General features: G+C 40.4%; 1 protein-coding gene across 7 annotated transcripts in view; it reads left to right on the top strand.

Moving 5' to 3' along the window:
- LOC106072847 (arginine-glutamic acid dipeptide repeats protein-like) overlaps positions 1–17720 on the top strand; it is a 204825-nt gene that overhangs the window by 144768 nt on the left and 42337 nt on the right. For all 7 annotated transcript variants that reach the window (XM_056008937.1, XM_056008938.1, XM_056008936.1 and 4 more), the window contains 3 exons: positions 2890–3043; positions 5156–5289; positions 5860–5956. In XM_056008937.1, the coding sequence (XP_055864912.1) occupies positions 2890–3043; positions 5156–5289; positions 5860–5956 (385 nt within the window). The remainder of the gene's footprint in view (positions 1–2889; positions 3044–5155; positions 5290–5859; positions 5957–17720) is intronic.

The raw sequence follows: 17720 nt of genomic DNA, 5'->3' as shown, positions 1-17720 counted from the left end.
GTTTTGTCATGTAAAAGAAATAAGTGTACAATATTTCAGCTTGATCCGAGATTGGGTGTGGGAGAATTAACGTGTACAAACTTTTTACCAGATAGAATAAGTTGATGTATGCTTTGTAAAAACATGGAGATGCTTAACTTTACCTTTAGGGCCTATGAACCTTTAACTTTTCCTTAAGGGCCTGTGGACGTTTAGTTTGGCTGGCGATGTATAATTAAGTCATGCATTTTGTTTGTGGTTCAGAAATAGAAGATGGCGGTGTAATAACCTTGGGGTGGCTCGCACATTATTATACGCCTCTATTGGCTATTGCGATGACTACTTTAGACAGTCGACCAATGACTGAGTCTGACTGTTGAAGGTTTGTAGTATTGCGTCTCTCTTTATATTGTATATTTATAAATAATTCCACCTGATATATCAATATTCCGATTTGTGTTATAAAAAGGAGAATCCTATAATATAAACAGACTGTCCGTGTGTAAATTGTCCAACAATGCATTTTGATTAGAGAGACGCGGCGTATTGAAACCCTTACGCTGTTGAATTGTGTGTCAAACCAATTGGAGTTACCTGGGCTTTAGAATGTCGCCTCTACGTTTGTGGGCTTTGATTGATCAGTCGCGTACAGTGGTCTTGAAGTCCACACTAGAGGGAACTCTTTAGATGGCGCTGCGAGTCCTCTTATTGCCATTCTTCTGGCATTCTTTCCCAGCTTACAAAACAAACACATAGGATTTTTGTTCAAGTTGTTTGGCTTTAAGACATGTCAATAAATACAAGAGAAATAAAGGTGTGTGAAATGTGTGTGGAGTGTGTGTGTGTGAGTGAGGATAAATAAGTTCACCTGTATATCACTTTCTAAGATTTTCTTACCTGTCTTTTTTTTTTGTAGGTCACTCTCCTTTTCTCTCCCCCCCCCCCTTTCCCCGTTTAACGTCATCATGTCTGCCTCACATTCTGTCCAAATATAACAACCCCGACCCCCCCCCCCCCCCAATCTAGCGGGAGTACCTCGATAGCTGTATTCCTACTCCCGCACATGCGTGCGCACACAGCGAGGCACCCTCCGAATGGCTCGTGTTTTATCTCTGTATCCTAGCAAGAAGGCAAATGAGAACCACATTTTGACTTCCGGTCTTTCAACGAACATTCTACTTTGGTTCCACATGTGTTCGTTTTTTTCTCTTCGCGATTTTGAAATCATTTGCATGAATAATGTATTGACTTTAAACAAAACTAATGAACACATGTTACTAAAGAAAAATAGAAATGTTCATTTAAAACACAAAGAACAAAAAAAAAGCGTTTAGTACACTCTTGTCTGTCTGGTGTGAATTTCTCCCACTTTACATTCTCAAAACACCTATCAATTAAAAAATTAACCAATTAGCTAATTAAATAATGGCTATTAATTTCGTTTGATATCGAAAAAGGAAATAATGCTTTCATTATTTAGATATTATGTATGTAAATGTGGAGTTCTCCCTTTGATTTTTTAAAATTAAAGTTTTTTTTTTGTTGTTTTTTTTTTACACTTTTTGCTTGTCTCTTTTTACAATACCTCTATTCGAGTCACAACTTCATGGAGGCTATAACGATTTTCCTAGAAATTTAACATAAATGTTTATCGCTGAGAAAAGAAATACTAGCCCGTTATCGACACAGTGGGAAAACTTTGGTTTGACCATTAAAATGTTTCAAAGTAAAAAAAAAATAGATTTAAATTTGGCTATACAAAATATGGCGTAGCTGGCCGTAGTGTACCGACAACTGAGTTGTTTATGAGTGTTTCTTTCGGTTTATTGATTCCTCATCAAATCTTAATTATATTTTTACGTAAATCTTGTCTAGATTACATTTAGATCTAGATTAGATCTTATCAAGTTTTCAGTCAGAAGTTTAGGTAGTTCTAGTTCTGGTCTACATAATTAAAGTACCAATAAATAATTAGACATGTACACAAATGTTAGCTATAGTTAGCTAGCCGAACTGCTGCGCCCATGCGATAAGGGAGCTTGCTGGCTGATGTAATAAACAAGTCGGTTAGCTAAGCGGCGCTCAATCAGTCCAACCAGAATGTAACGGGGAATGGTAGGTGACAACTAAAAAAGTTGAAGGGTTTTATTAAAACCATCGACCCCTCCAACTTTCTCTCTCTCTTCTCTCTCTCTTTCTCTTTCACTTTATCTTTCTCTCCCCTGTCTCTTTTGTATACTTAAATACTATTCTTCTCTCATTTACTTCAATCTTTTTTGTCCTCCCTGCCCTGTCTATCTGTGTGGTAAAACGCCTGTACACGTTATTACTCCCACACCCAATCTCGGATCAAAGTGAAATTTTGCACAATTATTTCTTGTACCTGACAACACAAGAATCAATTTTAAAACTTTAACCAATTAATGAATTAATTATTGGTAATGAATTATTGTGTTTGGTATCTCAAACAAAGGAAAGAATTTGTACTTGACTGAAGTGGTGGTATAAGCTGAATTAGTTCCCTTTATACATCGTCTCGAGTCTTAGTGAACACCACATGAAATATAGGACGAGACTATAGAAACAATAGATAACTAGACAATCTTCCATGTTTATAGGCACTCCTCTAGCAGAGTGGTTACCGTGTTGGCCTGAGAATGCATCAGCCATGAGTTCGAACTCAGGTCTCTCCCACTTTTAAAAAAAATAAATTATAAATCTATTACAAATTTAATTACATGACTGATCCAAACTAACTGATACGAGTATGCGTAATATAAGCGTCTTTTTTTTTCTTTTTTTTTTTTTTTTTTTGAAGTATTTAATATGTTTTTCTTGTTTCAAAACTGTAAACGGTTTTGAGTTGTTGTTTCATCGAAGGTAAATTTTAAATGTTTTTTTTTTTTCCAGGGGCAAGTGTCACGTGGTCCAGTATACTGATCTCAGGTCAGCCTGCAGCTTCGTCCCCAGTCCCGACCATTTCTTCTACATTCTTGCATACAGACCGGACAATCGTAGGCTGGCTACTACGCAGGGCGAGATCAGGGTGGGGCCGAGCCATCAGGTAAGGGGAGCCACTCTTGTTATACAAAGATTTAGCTATGCGCACATTCAAATTATGTAGCAGAACACACTTTCTAATGATACAAGGAAACATATCAAATAATACAAGGGAAATAACTTTCAAATAATACAAGGGAAATAACTTTCAAATAATACAAGGGAAATAACTTTCAAATAATACAAGGGAAATAACTTTCAAATAATACAAGGGAACTGTCAGTACATGACAATGTTAATTAATATTTGTAAATAAAAACAAAAATGTAAGCTTTGAACAACATTCTCTATTTCATATGTGGACATCTGCATCCGGCAGGTCAGCTGGTCATTCGGTTTTATTCTATTCCCCAACGCTTTCATATTTTGGATTACAATTTTGCTATCGGTAAAGGATGCTCCAAGTTTCATGTCCCAGGCTGCTCGTCCAATTCTAATTCCGGTTCCTGTTTGTTTCCCTGTCTAAGACTTACAATAAACGTATCCATTCTAGAAGTCTAGGATTTAACAAGGAAATTGTTTTGACTCATTCTCCCCCCCCCCCCCCCATTGCACCGTATGTACCGTAGCTTTATAGAATGCTATAGCCATCTAGAGTCGTGGTGTGTCGGTTTATTTAAACATCAGCTGATTTATGTGTCCTGTTAGTGTACTCTCAAATATTTCATCTCAGTTCAATAGAAAGTCCTTGTTAGCTCAAAAAAGTTTTCTGCAACTATTCCTGTTGTGGATCTTGTCAGATACAGTCGAATCCGGGTAATTGCACCTGATCGGGACGCGATGGTGTTGTTCCTAATAAACGGCGGTCCGATTAACCGAATTCAATTGGATAATCCAAGATTTGTTTCGCTACTTTGGGATTCGGTCCGAGTAAGCGGCTAGTCTGATTGACCAGTTTCGGAAGTTTTTACTTGGCTTTAAATTGTTTGCTGCATGTTTCTTCTCTAGGCTCGTTGAATTCAGATCTTATTAGTGTATTGGAACTCTCCCTCGTTGATTCAGATCTTATTGGTGTATTGGAACTCTCCCTCGTTGTGGATTCAGATCTTTTTGATGTATTGGAACTCTCCCTCGTTGTGGATTCAGATCTTATTGGTGTATTGGAACTCTCCCTCGTTGTGGATTCAGATCTTATTGGTGTATTGGAACTCTCCCTCGTTGTGGACTCTACTAATCCTTGCCCCCACATTCATGGACATGAGCTGTACAGTTCAACACCCACTGGGGGTAGTAGTTTCTCTCTCGTGTAGCTTACCACACAATGGTTTTAAATCAGATAGGAGCCGATGGGAGACGGGGGACGTGGCTCAGGGGAAAGGGGCGCACCCCCTCTTGCGACTGACAGCTGGTGGCCCTACAGATTACCTGCAAGTCAAATCTACCTTGATGTTTACATAGGGGGCGCGTTTGACAACTTCCTTTCCCAGTGATCTTACAGCGTCGGGTAACTGCCGGGGAACATTTTTTCGTGGGGTGTCCTGGGGGGGGGGGGGAACCACAAAAGGGGGGGGGGACAGGAGTAGAAATGGTAAACAGCCCATGAACATGGAGGTAGATATCAGGTTTATGACATCATACACCGCACGGAGCAGACGTGAAGTACACTTCAACTGCCTCTCTCTAGAGCACTTTGAAATCACTCAGTTCTGGTAGAGGTTTTAGCCTACTAGGCTAGATGTACATCAAAAGTAATCGTGTACTATGTTATGTCGTTAAATATTTTTGGTCTAACAGCTTTAAATATCTCGGGGGTTGGACACAAGGATTACAATGTATCTCTAGGGTGGACATAGTCAAGTTGGACAACTCTTCAACTCCAGACTTCCAATAGCAAGCGTAATAAGAGTATTGCCCCGGTTCGAAATTAGAAGATTTCAGCTTTGTATGCACTTCTAAACAACCTTTGGTAACATTGAAATAGTGTAAAGATAAAACGAAGATTTTTGTTTTGTTTTGGTGTGGGGAAGGGGATTGACAAATATGTTTTGCCCCCCCCCCAATCCCTTTCACCCTCACACACTCGTAGTGTTATTTAAAAAAAAATGTTTTGAGACTTTCAAATTGACCATGTCGGCCATCATTGACCATTGTTGACCATCATTGACCATGATTTCAGGCTCGGCTACCAGAATGTAAACCAGACACCAACCCAGCGGACATGCCTGAGAAGTGTGAGCACCGCGAGGAGATACGGTGGCGCCCCAACAGGGTGGTGGACGGAGACCTGCTGATGTACTTGGGGGCTGCAAGGTAAGACCTGGTCATTGTTGCCCTTTGTTATTTGTACCTCCTCCCTCCCCCATCCCTATGTTGCCTGTTGGTCATTTGACGTTCCGGTCCTAACACCTTCATCTTTTAGTCATGTGGCCTTGTCACAGATCCTGTTCGTCACACATGCGGCAGTGTCACGACCCCCCTTCCTTTCTGTGGTTTTCGTAGGAAACCCACTGCAGTTGCTCCTGTGACCAACCTACTGACCCAACATTATTAAGGGTTTGTCGAGGCGGTCGACACACAGTTCACTTGTTAACTGTATTTCGCAGAAACATCTTTCCGCTTTTGGTCCATTGCCCAAAGACTTACTTGAAAAAGCAAAAACGTTTTAAAGGTCAACTTGTTTACAAATAAGTCACATCGTGGTGCGGTCTAAATCAAGACAGTTCTGTCTAAGATGCCACAGTACTACTTGTCCACGAGTATGTTGTCCACCATCTATTTTATTTAGTTCAGTTACGAATGAAGTGTGCCTCCAATGTGTCAGCCTGAGCCCAGGCTTGTGTTGAGACGTCAGCATTTCAAATGTATTGTTTGTTTCCCCAGGAGTATAGCGGCCTTCGCAGGCATGTGTGGGGGCACCGCTGAGGATAGGTGCGAAGCGGAAGCCATGGATGAGACCACCGCCAACGCCCTGGACACGGTAAGTGAGCCACTCTATGAAGCAGTCTACATTTACACGAAACAGTCGACATTTACACGAAACAGTCTACATTTACACGATACAGTCGACATTTACACGAAACAGTCTACATTTACACGAAACAGTCTACATTTACACAACAGTCTACATTTACACTGAACTTTTAAATACTGGAGAGAGAGATTCATCCCCCCCCTCTCCCTTTATCCCAGGTTTAAAAAAAAGTGGAAGGAAGGGAATTTAAGCGATTTAATTATGTTTCCATGTTAATGGTCTAATTATCTCCCATGACATGACATGACACGTTCGGGTTACATCGTAATTCCTGTCATCATTTTTGTCAGTCTAGAACAAGATGTTTAACTTTGATTGATTTGTTTCGCGTTTGAACAAGTCAGTAGTTTGCATCGAGTTTATTTTGGGTTGCTATTGATCAAATGACGAATAGATTGATTCAACGTTTGAGATAAGGCTAGAGCACTAAAAGCACCAAGGGAAACCAAGATAATACACACCAAAGACAGTCCCTACGTTATAAGAATGAATGTCTATGATACATACAGCCTCTAGTGCTAAATTATGTTTCCACTTTTCGTGTATATTTGATTTATTTCGTGGAATGGAACGCTTCTCTTTGTAGCCCTCCCCCCCCCCCCGACCCTGTCTCTTGCTGCCTTCCTTCTGATACCCCGCCACTTCATGCGTTTAAAACTGTGTAATGGTTCTGTTGAGGTTTCACTTAGCAGCTCAATTGAGGTATCGCCTCCTACCCTAGCCCTCCTCTCTTTTAAAATGTCCAGGCAACAGGCGCATCTCTGGTTTAGCTAATGATTAGATAGCATCACGGTCAGTGATGGGTGGCCGCTGGACATTGATACAAATGATTGTTTTGTGTGATCACAGATTGGCCTCTGTGTGCTCGCCGGCTTGTGCCGCGAGTGTCTGTGACTGTGCAGATCAAATCCTATACACTCTCTTCACACACCCACCCCTCCTTTCAGTACAGTGGCAGCAGAGCCCAGAACGCGATAACAAAGGGATTCGACTACAAACATGGTTGTTACTAACGAGGATGCCGTCTCCATGGAAACGTGTTGATGGACCCGTTGGGTGTAAAAAAAAACCGTGGGGAGGTAACTCGCTGAATCTGGAGTGATCTCCTTTTAACTCCCCCCTTCATCCAAACACGCACAGGCTTGCACATAAACACTCACGCACTCTTGCACATAAACACTCACGCCCTTGTGCGCACACATGAAACCGCCTTCCGGTGAATCTGTTCCATGCTTTATGTTAATGCCAGTCCAAAGTCATTAATTTAATTACCCCCCTCCCCTCTCTCTCTCTCTTCGCCTCCCCTACCCCGCACATCTCATTACATTAACAAATATTGCGTTTCAAAGTCTTGCAATGAAACCCAGTATTTAAAAAAAAAAAACTTAAAAATACCCAGCGAGTCCCATTTCACTTTGTACAAAGCTTACATTAACTCACTCGGTGGGTCTGGTTCGAAACTTTTACACGTAATTTATTCTCCCACTTCCCATTCTTGAATCAAGTTGAAACTTTGCACAAATAATTCATTGTGGACGGCAACACATGAATCAATTTAAAAAAATAACCAATTAGTTAATTAATTAGTGATAATCAATTAATTCTGTTTTATATAGAACATGCATTTAAGCTAATGGGAGATAAGCTTTGTGTAGAGAATTAGGTCGTTCGCTTAAAATTTTAAACGAACAATAGTCTATAAAGATCTACTTTTATAAGTACTTGAATAGCTCAGTGGCTAGCACGTTGGCCTTCCATCGTGGTTACTCGAGACCATCGAGATCGAATTCCGATTCGAGGAACTTTTTTTTTTTTTTTAATTTCTTTTGAAAAGGCAGCACGGAAACCTTCTCCTAGACCCTCCATCTAAGACCGAATCGTTATAGAAGGCATGAACACTGACCTGCAAACTCACAACTTGTGACAGGCACGACATGGCCTAAATTGTGCCGATGTGCCTCAAATAAAAAATCATCAAAATCACAACTTGTGGGATGTTTAGACCAATAGCTCCGTTGCCACGTCACATGTCTGTAATGTAATTAATTACATGGTTAATTCAAAAGAGTTGATGCAATGCCCCTCAGTATAAGCTTTGCTTTTAAAAAGTTCATTTCTATTTGACTAGTTTTCTAAATGAACGTTTTTGAATCTGGGTAGCTCTTGGCCCAGTTGTAGTAGGTGCTACACTAAATCTTCTCTGGGCCCAGTTGTAGTAGGTGCTACACTAGATCTTCTCTGGGCCCAGTTGTAGTAGGTGCTACACTAGATCTTCTCTTGGCCCAGTTGTAGTAGGTGCTACACTAGATCTTCTCTGGGCCCAGTTGTAGTAGGTGCTACATTAAATCTTCTCTTGGCCCAGTTGTAGTAGGTGCTACACTAAATCTTCTCTTAGCTCACTTGTAGTAGGTGCTACACTAGATCTTCTCTGGGCCCAGTTGTAGTAGGTGCTACACTAGATCTTCTCTGGGCCCAGTTGTAGTAGGTGCTACACTAGATCTTCTCTGGGTCCAGTTGTAGTAGGTGCTACACTAGATCTTCTCTTGGCCCAGTAGTAGTAGGTGCTACACTAGATCTTCTCTGGGCCCAGTTGTAGTAGGTGCTACACTAGATCTTCTCTGGGTCCAGTTGTAGTAGGTGCTACACTAGATCTTCTCTTGGCCCAGTAGTAGTAGGTGCTACACTAGATCTTCTTTGGGCCCAGTTGTAGTAGGTGCTACACTAGATCTTCTCTTGGCCCAGTAGTAGTAGGCGCTACACTAGATCTTCTCTGGGCCAAACGTGGAGACACCTAAACGTTTAGGACCACATAAACTCACGTCATCCAATTAAGTTGTATCAATTATCATTACACTCTGATACTTTACCTCCCCCCCCCCCCCCCACCACCCGTCTCCATGTCTTCTTTATATATCTCCCTCTTCTTACCCTCTCCCTCCTTCTCTCTGCTCCTCCCTCCCACTTCCCCCCTCTCTTTCTCTCTCAACAAAATCAAACGTTTTAATCATCAAAGGGGATTTACTCGTCAAAACATTATAAGGAAGATAACTCGCTAAAGAACAAACACACACAAACAAACAAAAAAATAGTATGTCCGGGGAGGGGGGGGGATTCAGTGAAGTCTGTGAAGTGGAGTCTGCAGAGATGATTTACTGCCACTCAGGTAAAACCCAGGTGTAGAATGCACCAGCGATTACTTCGTGAAAGGGGGGGGGGGGCATATTAGCTTAGGTAAAGACACGAAATATATGGGGCGCAAAGGGGAAATAACACACATTCACCAGATCTGTAATTGTTTTTTTCAAGGCACAGGTTTATTGTAAGGTAAATAGCAGTCCAGTGAAAGGTAGACGTAACTATTTCAATCTTCTTGAGCGGAATCTCTTGGGTCAAATAATATGAATAGCTGTGGGGGGGGGGGGGGGGAATAAATAAAATCTTACATTTCTAAATGGGTATCACTGAATGAAAAGCGAATATCTAAAAATTAATACTAACATTGACCCACCCCCAGTATTTAGAGCAGTGTTTCTCAAACTTTTTTGTCTGCCGGCACAGTAAAAAAACTACAAAAATTTTGTGGCACACCACGAAGAGCAACAGTTGTTTTATAATAAAAAGAAAAAAAAGATTTGACCTGTTTTTAAGAATTACATTTAATGTGAAGTGTGTGCCTGTTTTTGAGAGCAAATGCGATCTAATCGAGGCTCCAAAGTCGACAAACAAACTCGCATTTCATCGTCTATTGTAAGAAGTCTCTCTCTTTTCTTGATTTCAGTCAATGCTAAAAACCCAAACTCACAAAACCATGAAGATGCAAATGAAAGAATTATTTTAATTGCTTTTAAACTGATTGCAGGATATAACTTGTTGATTGAAATCCAAAACACATCCAGGCTTTTCTCGGCAAAACTTAAGAACTGCATCGTTTTTTTTAAATCAATGAGCTGCTCTTCTTCTTCAGTTGTAAGATTTGTAGCTTCATTGTTTCCAAATGGATAGCTGACCCATATATACTCATTACTTCCAACTGTTGGAAACTATTGCTGCAATGCTGACTGCAGGTGTGTCAAAGTGTCCCGAATTTCGAGGGTGATTTCTTTATTTGAAGCACATTCATTGTAATTAGGAAACCAGTCAAAGACTCCTTTCGAGATCTTACTTTGCCACAAAGAAAATTTTTCACCAAACGACTTCAGTTTTGAGGATGCAGTGATGATGGCTTCCGGTGATCCTTGAAGACTTAAATTCAATGAATTTAATTTATCAAATAAATCAGAGAGAAATGTCATCTTAACCCACCAGATCTCGTCATGAATAGAAAATCCAAAGTCTTTTTTTTTCAGCTTCCTGGAATGAAATCAGCTCAGCCTTGAGTTGGACGAAACGCTTTAACACTTTTCCCCATGGAGAGCCAACGATCGTTGGTATGATACAGGAGACATTTGTAGTTTAAGTCCATTGCTTCAAAAAGCTCTGAGAGAAAAGTCGGGATGCAAGCTGTCGAGATTTGATGAAGTTTACAACTTCAATCACTTGATCCAGAACAGACATCAAATCTTTTGGTAAAGACTTGAAGGCAAGAGCTTCTCTGTGGATCATGCAGTGAACAACTTATACATTTGGATTTTCTTGACGCACAAGAGTGACGAATCCCTTTCTATTTCCTTTCATGGAAGGACAGCCATCGGTGCAAACGCTGACGCAGTTTTTCCACTGTAGTTTGAAGAGGAAAATGTTTTCGTTCACCACATTGAAAATATCTTCGTCTTCGGTTTTAGTTGGTAAGACTTTGCAAAATAAGAATTCGTTGACACATTTTTCATCCTTTATGAACCGAATAAAAGCTAGCAGCTGGGCTTTGCCGCTAACTTCAGTGGAGTCATCAACTTGAAGAGACCTCAGAGGAGACACTTCATCGTCAGTCACGTCGAAGATTTGATCTTGTAAATCTGACGCTAAGTCTTCAATTCTGCGCGAGATAGTATCATTTGACAAAGGAACTTTTTAAACTTTTTCGGCGGCATCGGGTCCTATGATAGTTTCAACAACTATTGCTAAAGCTGGTGCAATGACTGATGCAGCCTCTGTGTGTGCTTTCTTGCGTTTTGGTAATAACTGAGCAACCTTATAACTTGCAATCAATCCCTTTTCTGGCAGCTTTAGGTAGTTGGTAAGTTTCTTAGCTTGTTTATTTTGTTGAGCCCTGATGTTTTCAAAGTATTCATTCGGTTGCGCTTATACAGCTGTATGTTTTGTTTTCAAGTGTCTCTTCAATTTGCACGGAACAAGCGCCACATTCGACAGAGTTGCATTGCAGATCAGACAGAATGGCAATGGAGCATCTTCAGGTCCAGAAGATATGAAACCATATCCGATGTAATCTTCACTGTACCTTCGTTTGGTTTCTTGCTTTTCATTTAACGCTTTCGCAGTTTCATTCTTGCTAACATATTTCTCCATGGATAACAATGAATAACGCTTAGTGATAATTTGTTATTATTAGCATACACCTACAAAATTTAAATGAAACGCATCGCTTATTATTATCGTCACCAATTCAAAAATTGCTGTACGTCTGCTAAGGCGGCCTACATTTTGAATTATTATAATAATACTGTATATGCATAGTGGACAATTTCATAACCTGAAGAGCTAACAGCCCTTTCCGTCACTATGGAGCGACCCACTACTATTACTGGTCGTTAGAAGTGGAGATGTCATCGCAACGTAAAATAAAAATTTAATAGTAGACAGACCTGTGTAACGCTGCACGTGTGACGTTCTGAAAACTCCCGCGGCACACCAGCAAATCTTCGGCGGCACACTAGTGTGCCGCGGCACACAGTTTGAGAAACACTGATTTAGAGCGTCAAAGGGGGAAAAAAGTCTTTCAAAACATGTTCAGCTGAGAAGTTTAATACTGATGATAAGATAAACACTGCCGAGAAAGAAAATAAACTACAGTCATGTTGTAATTATTTTCTAGTGCTTTCCCCTTACTTTTTTCCAAATAGTAACTGCTTATAATATCTAAGTTTATATTATTATAAACAAGACAAATACAAATTATGTTTCGATTAAGACAGTTCCCCCCATGACACAGCTTATAGAGCGATGATTTTTATCTTATTAACTTGTGAAGGTTAGATTTAATTTTTTTTTAAAAAAGGAAACGTCTGTTAAATTTATGAAATTGAAGTAAGGTCTGTATTATATAAGATAAGAAGATAAGATATGAAACTCTTTACTGAAGAGTTCCTACTTGCGGACGAACGCGAAGACGTAGTCTGTTCAAGATACAAATTGTCTCCAGACTAATTTAAATTATTTTTGTAAAACTTTGAAAAATGATGATGGTCAAACTAAGAGTTTTCCCTGTGTGGCCAATAGCCAATAATTCTGTTCCCCCAAAAATACATTAACTGTCAAATTCCTAGGAAAATCGTTAGAGCCATTTTTGAGAACCTCGTCCACACACCCATGTTTTTGAGCCAGTGAATTTGCAATCTGAATAGAGGAATAGTAAAAACGATTTTTGGTTTGCATATTTTACGTATAAATAAAAATTTAGTTCGATTGTCGATCTTTCTTACAATTTCTCGGCCTCGCGTGTTGTACGTGAACAGTGGTATTCCTTGTGAACCATGGCTTCCCGGTAACCATTGTGAATTAAGACGCACATTATTTGTCTAAACATCTTTATCCAAGACACTATTTATGTTTCACTTTTGCGAGAAGCCACACAGAGCTACTTCCAAACTCACTGCCCAAGAAACTCTACCTTTGACCTATGTTTTAGTATCAGCCTGTGACTACATTTGAAAAAAAAAAGGGGGGGGGGGAGAAGGGCGGAATATTTTGCATAAATTTATTTCACGTACTTCACATATGATTGTGAGTTTACTGGTTGAGAATACCTAACACTAGTTGCGACCTGCTGATGACCGAAGCAGCACTTCTTCTGACGTGTACTCGTTGTGCTGCATATTTTCCAGGTCTTTTGAGTTTGGTACCTTGACGTGAGAGAAGTGGGCAACTCAATCAGAACTGAGTATTCGATTACCACTAGGTTTTTGCTAGTATTAAAACGCTTTAACGATTTTTTTTTCCCGCACGTACTCCAATGGGCGGTCGCTTGGAAATATCGTGGGTGCAAAAAAAAAAAACAAAAAAAAAAACTAATTTCTTTTTGTTCATTAGCTTCATAATTACCGACATCGTAAATCTTGAAAGAATTTTTTGAAGCAATCAATATCGCCGTTGTTCTCAGCCATTAAACCGACTCCTGCACTTATCTGTTACATTGGTGAACCACTTTTGTTTGTTTTGTTTCCACTTGATTTTAGTACCTTCATATTGTGAGACACATTTTTAATGTGTTTGGAAAAGTCAGCAGACATCAAGTGGATAAACGCTGGTCTAGAGAGTAACCTCACGGACGCTTTGTAAATTCTACATTGTCTTCTAAACGGGATGAAATGTCTTCATTGGAACACCTCAACGGTTGTTTAAGAGTCAATTGATGTTTTAAGATAATTAAAGATGCAACACGGTCTTCTAGCTCCAGCTAGTGAAAGGTTCAAATAGTTAGTGTGATAAAACGTGTACACTGGAAAGTAACGGGCCGCAACTCTTGCTCTGCAACTGTCATGAAGATGTAACTCGTTTGTTGGTCGTGTGTCAGCGTGCACCAGTTTCTCCTGGCCAGGCTAATGGGACCGAATGATCTGCTTGATTCCATTGAAAGCACAACAAAGAAAGTCCGTGAGAAAGGATGATCAAAGTTGTTTCTTTCAACAAAAAAAAAAAGTTTTGTGTGAGATTAATGAGGCCAGATTTGAACGAGCTCCTCTCTCTCTCTCTCTCTCTCTCTTTTTCGGACTTAATTAAATTTGTATTGATGTTTTTCTGCTTTCATTCAGCCTGGGCACGTGCCTGTGTGTGTGTGAGTGTTGTTTGGTTAGGTGTGTGTGTTGTTGGGGAGAAAATAAATATAAAACAGAGCATGTTCCGGAAGTGCTCGTCAAAAGTCTCAGGGAACAACAACACAAAACTCGTTTAGCGCTCGTGTTCTTGGGCGAAATCCTTTTGATTTTAAGGCAGCCACTCTTGAACAGACTTATTGATGCCTCGTATTATCTGGCCCGAGGCCTGTTCTAAAACGACCATCGTGAAGGCTTTTCTTTACGGAGCGGCCCTCGTGAAGGTCTCCTAAGACCTATATGACTGACGGAGGGGGGTGGGGGGTGACCATGGTAATGTAGGGCAACTGACTCGTGAAGTTGGGCCAGGTTTCAGATAATGTTACTTCCAGAAGGGCGCCTTCAGATTCACTGATATATTCTTTTAGCTGTTTCCCTCCCCCCCCCCCTCTCTCTCTCTCTCTGTCTCTGACTAACAGTTTCCAGGTGTGGAGTGTGAGCCAGTGTACAGGTGAAAGTCTGGCGGAGATGTTAGAATGAACTGAAAGATTCCTAGAGAGAGGCCAGGCGGTCACAGCCCACAGACATTGGGATTGTGTAAATGTCAGGTTTTCTAGCTTGTGTTCCGGTTATCGTTAGGTCTTTTTTTAGGTTTACTGTCCGTCTTTCTCCTTTCAATAGTAGCCATTTAAATACAATGTACTCCCACTGTCTCTCTCCCACATTGACAATTTACCATCAACCAGTAAACATTAGAAAACATGTCTCCCTCCCCTATATATATATATATATGTATGAATGTATGTAGTGTGTGCGTGTGTTCTATTTTATTTTAAAGATCTCCCCCCCCCCAATTTTTTTTGAAAAGTATTAGTTAAAAAATCCAAATGACTCCATTTCAACGCCTAAGTGGATTTTAAAAAAAAAGTGCATGTAAATCTTTGTAGAACTGTTTCCAATAGTTCCTCAGTAGTCTTAGAAACGTTCAGAACATGTTCAATCTGACAACATCCAGACAACCAGCCGAATTACAACATCCATTATTGTACCGAGGAGCAGCCAGGGCAGGGAGTGGAGGGGGCGCCATAAATATTTTCTACCCTGTTACCGCCTGCTGAGTTTCTGGCGGGGCACTCGTTTACAAATCGGTTCCTTGATATCGCCAACGATTCGATGCGAATGGAGGCTTCTGCACGGGGCATCAAAACGCAACATGTCTGGTGCTAGAATCATTACATACCCAGTCCCTCGCCGCCATTTTTTTCTTCTTCTACCCTTCGGTGCTACGCCTTAAAAAAAAAACGTTTTTAGACATTGCGCTGTATGGTGTCTTTTTTTTTTTTTTTACGAGGCGGAGTGCAAGCCTCGAGTTTTCTATGGAACGCCGCGTCAGTTACTTTTCATCAAATCCGAAGATCTTTACATAGTCTCGAAAACTCACCGCGTGCATGGAGACGGCCCTGTTTCTTTTCAGCTGTCTTAGCAACAAAGCTAATGCACATTTTCTTCTCCAAATTAAAAAACAAACTCCCTTTCTCTCTATATCCCCTCCTCTCTCTCTCTCTCTCTCCCCCTCAGAGCTCAATCGCGCGCCCAGAGGCATGTATAAAACCATCTCGTCTGTTACTACTGGGTATTTAAGTGAAGTGTGTTGAAAGGTAGATCAAAGCTGCCGCCTGTCATTGCTGTTAGCATTACTTCCTCTACTTCCTTTCATCTCCGAACATTCTAGAGCGTACCTCAACAAGTATGTTTTTTAAAACCTTATCTTCATCGGCCTCAAACTATAAAGGTTTAGGCCCAGAGTTTTGAAATGTTAAGACACATAGAACCTCGTTTAGAAATGATGTAACTGGGGGGGGGGGGTATCACGGTACAAAGATTTTTAAAAATGTGACGTTTGCGTCACGGCCGTCACGGCTTGTTTGTGTATTATTCTATACAAGTATGTGTCTTGACACATTGGTGTAAGATTATATACAAGTATGTGTCTAGACTCATTGGTGTAAGATCTGTAAATGTTTGTCTTGGCATATCGATGTAAGACCTCTACCGGTACATGTCTTGACACATTGGTAGAAGTTCTTAACAGCCATGTGTCTTGACACAGCGGTCTACGATGTGTGCTATGAATATTTTTAAACGTTAAAATATTCCTGGTAATTATATTTTTAGCGGCGCCCTTAAGGGGGGGAAGCCGCTATTAGTTTTGTGTAGAATGTCCGTCTGTCTCTCTCTCTCTCTCTCTCTGATCTCCAAAACTAGAGACATGAAAAATGCTATTTCACCACGCGTGTAGGTTTAGTCTTGTTACATTATAGACTTTTGGAATTTCCAACACGCATCTATGCATTTTTCCCTATCTTTCCCATTCCAGCTTACTCTAGACCTATGTCTTAGTGTCTTTCCTCGGCTAAAATACATATATTCTGTTTCCTCCACCTGAAATACCAAAAGTATGTTTTTAAAGTTTGTTTTAGCTCTCAATTCTTCCGTCTGTAGTTTTTATTTCCTGGCTGCATATCGGAGTACAAGTACAAGTTTAGCATGTTCAAGTATTGCTGAAACAAATACATAATTAATTAATTAATGTAACAAAATAATAACACGGGTACAATTGTTAATAAGACAAGAAAGGGAAGAAACCATGGCAAGGACTGGAACAGCGGTTCTTCGGCTTTGTAATTGAGTACCACTTCAATAGATGACGTGACCGTCTTAGCTTCCCCACCTCACCATATAATGACATGTCTCTTGAACCAGCATCCATCAGCTCTTATATTTTACTTAACACCTAACTTGTGTCGGTGTGGCATGTATCTCTAGAACTAGGACTACCAGCTTCCATCAGCTCTTATATTTTACTTAACACCTAACTTGTGTCGGTGTGGCATGTATCTCTAGAACTAGGACTACCAGCATCCATCAGCTCTTATATTTTACTTAGCACCTAACTTATGTCGGTGTGGCATGTATCTCTAGAACTAGGACTACCAGCATCCATCAGCTTTTATATTTTACTTAGCACCTAACTTGTGTCGGTGTGGCATGTATCTCTAGAACTAGGACTACCAGCATCCATCAGCTTTTATATTTTACTTAGCACCTAACTTGTTTCGGTGTGGCACTTTTTTTTTGTTTACACAGCAATAGCCACGTCTTTGCTGGCCATTTGTAGATGCTGACATTGCCTTTTGGGGAGGGGGGGGAGAGAATGATATGGATTTGTATCCCCCCTACGAGTTATCACAACGTCTCATCTTGAGTGAATTACCTCCCTTAGCCAGCAGGCTCGTGTTTTCACTGGCAGTGGAGGCACCAGCTTGTTGCTTGATAAGAAAACTTTCCGCCTTTGACGTCCCGGCCTGAAACTTGTAGCCGACCCTGACCTAGGGACTAACAGGTAGTGGATGATAGGTAGCTGCTGAACAGAAGTGTTGATAGTAGAGGTAGTTGAAAGATAAGGAATGGAAGAAGAAGATTAACGACTGTTGTGGAGAGACCAGATCAGCTGGCCCGTAGTTTTGTAGAGTGGCTTTCACAGCGCACAGTTGCTGTACTCTCCATTGCAAAATTTAGCTATTTATAGACTTTGTACATTTGAAATAGAACACTTTATATAGTAATGATTTTTCGTCTTTTTTTTGAGTGTCAACCTTGTGAATAATTGTATTAGTAGTACGTTAGAGATAAGTGGACAGAAACATGGACGTCAATGTAGTCTTTGAATAGCTTCATATTGGATTGTATTTGTTGAGTGTGTCTATGGTGTGTGTGACTAATGT

The sequence above is a fragment of the Biomphalaria glabrata genome, chromosome 13, assembly GCF_947242115.1.
Source record: "Biomphalaria glabrata chromosome 13, xgBioGlab47.1, whole genome shotgun sequence".
Taxonomy (NCBI): Eukaryota; Metazoa; Mollusca; class Gastropoda; family Planorbidae; genus Biomphalaria; species Biomphalaria glabrata.
The sequence above is the reverse complement of the archived record's forward strand: the minus strand, read 5'-3'. Positions and strand labels throughout refer to the sequence as shown.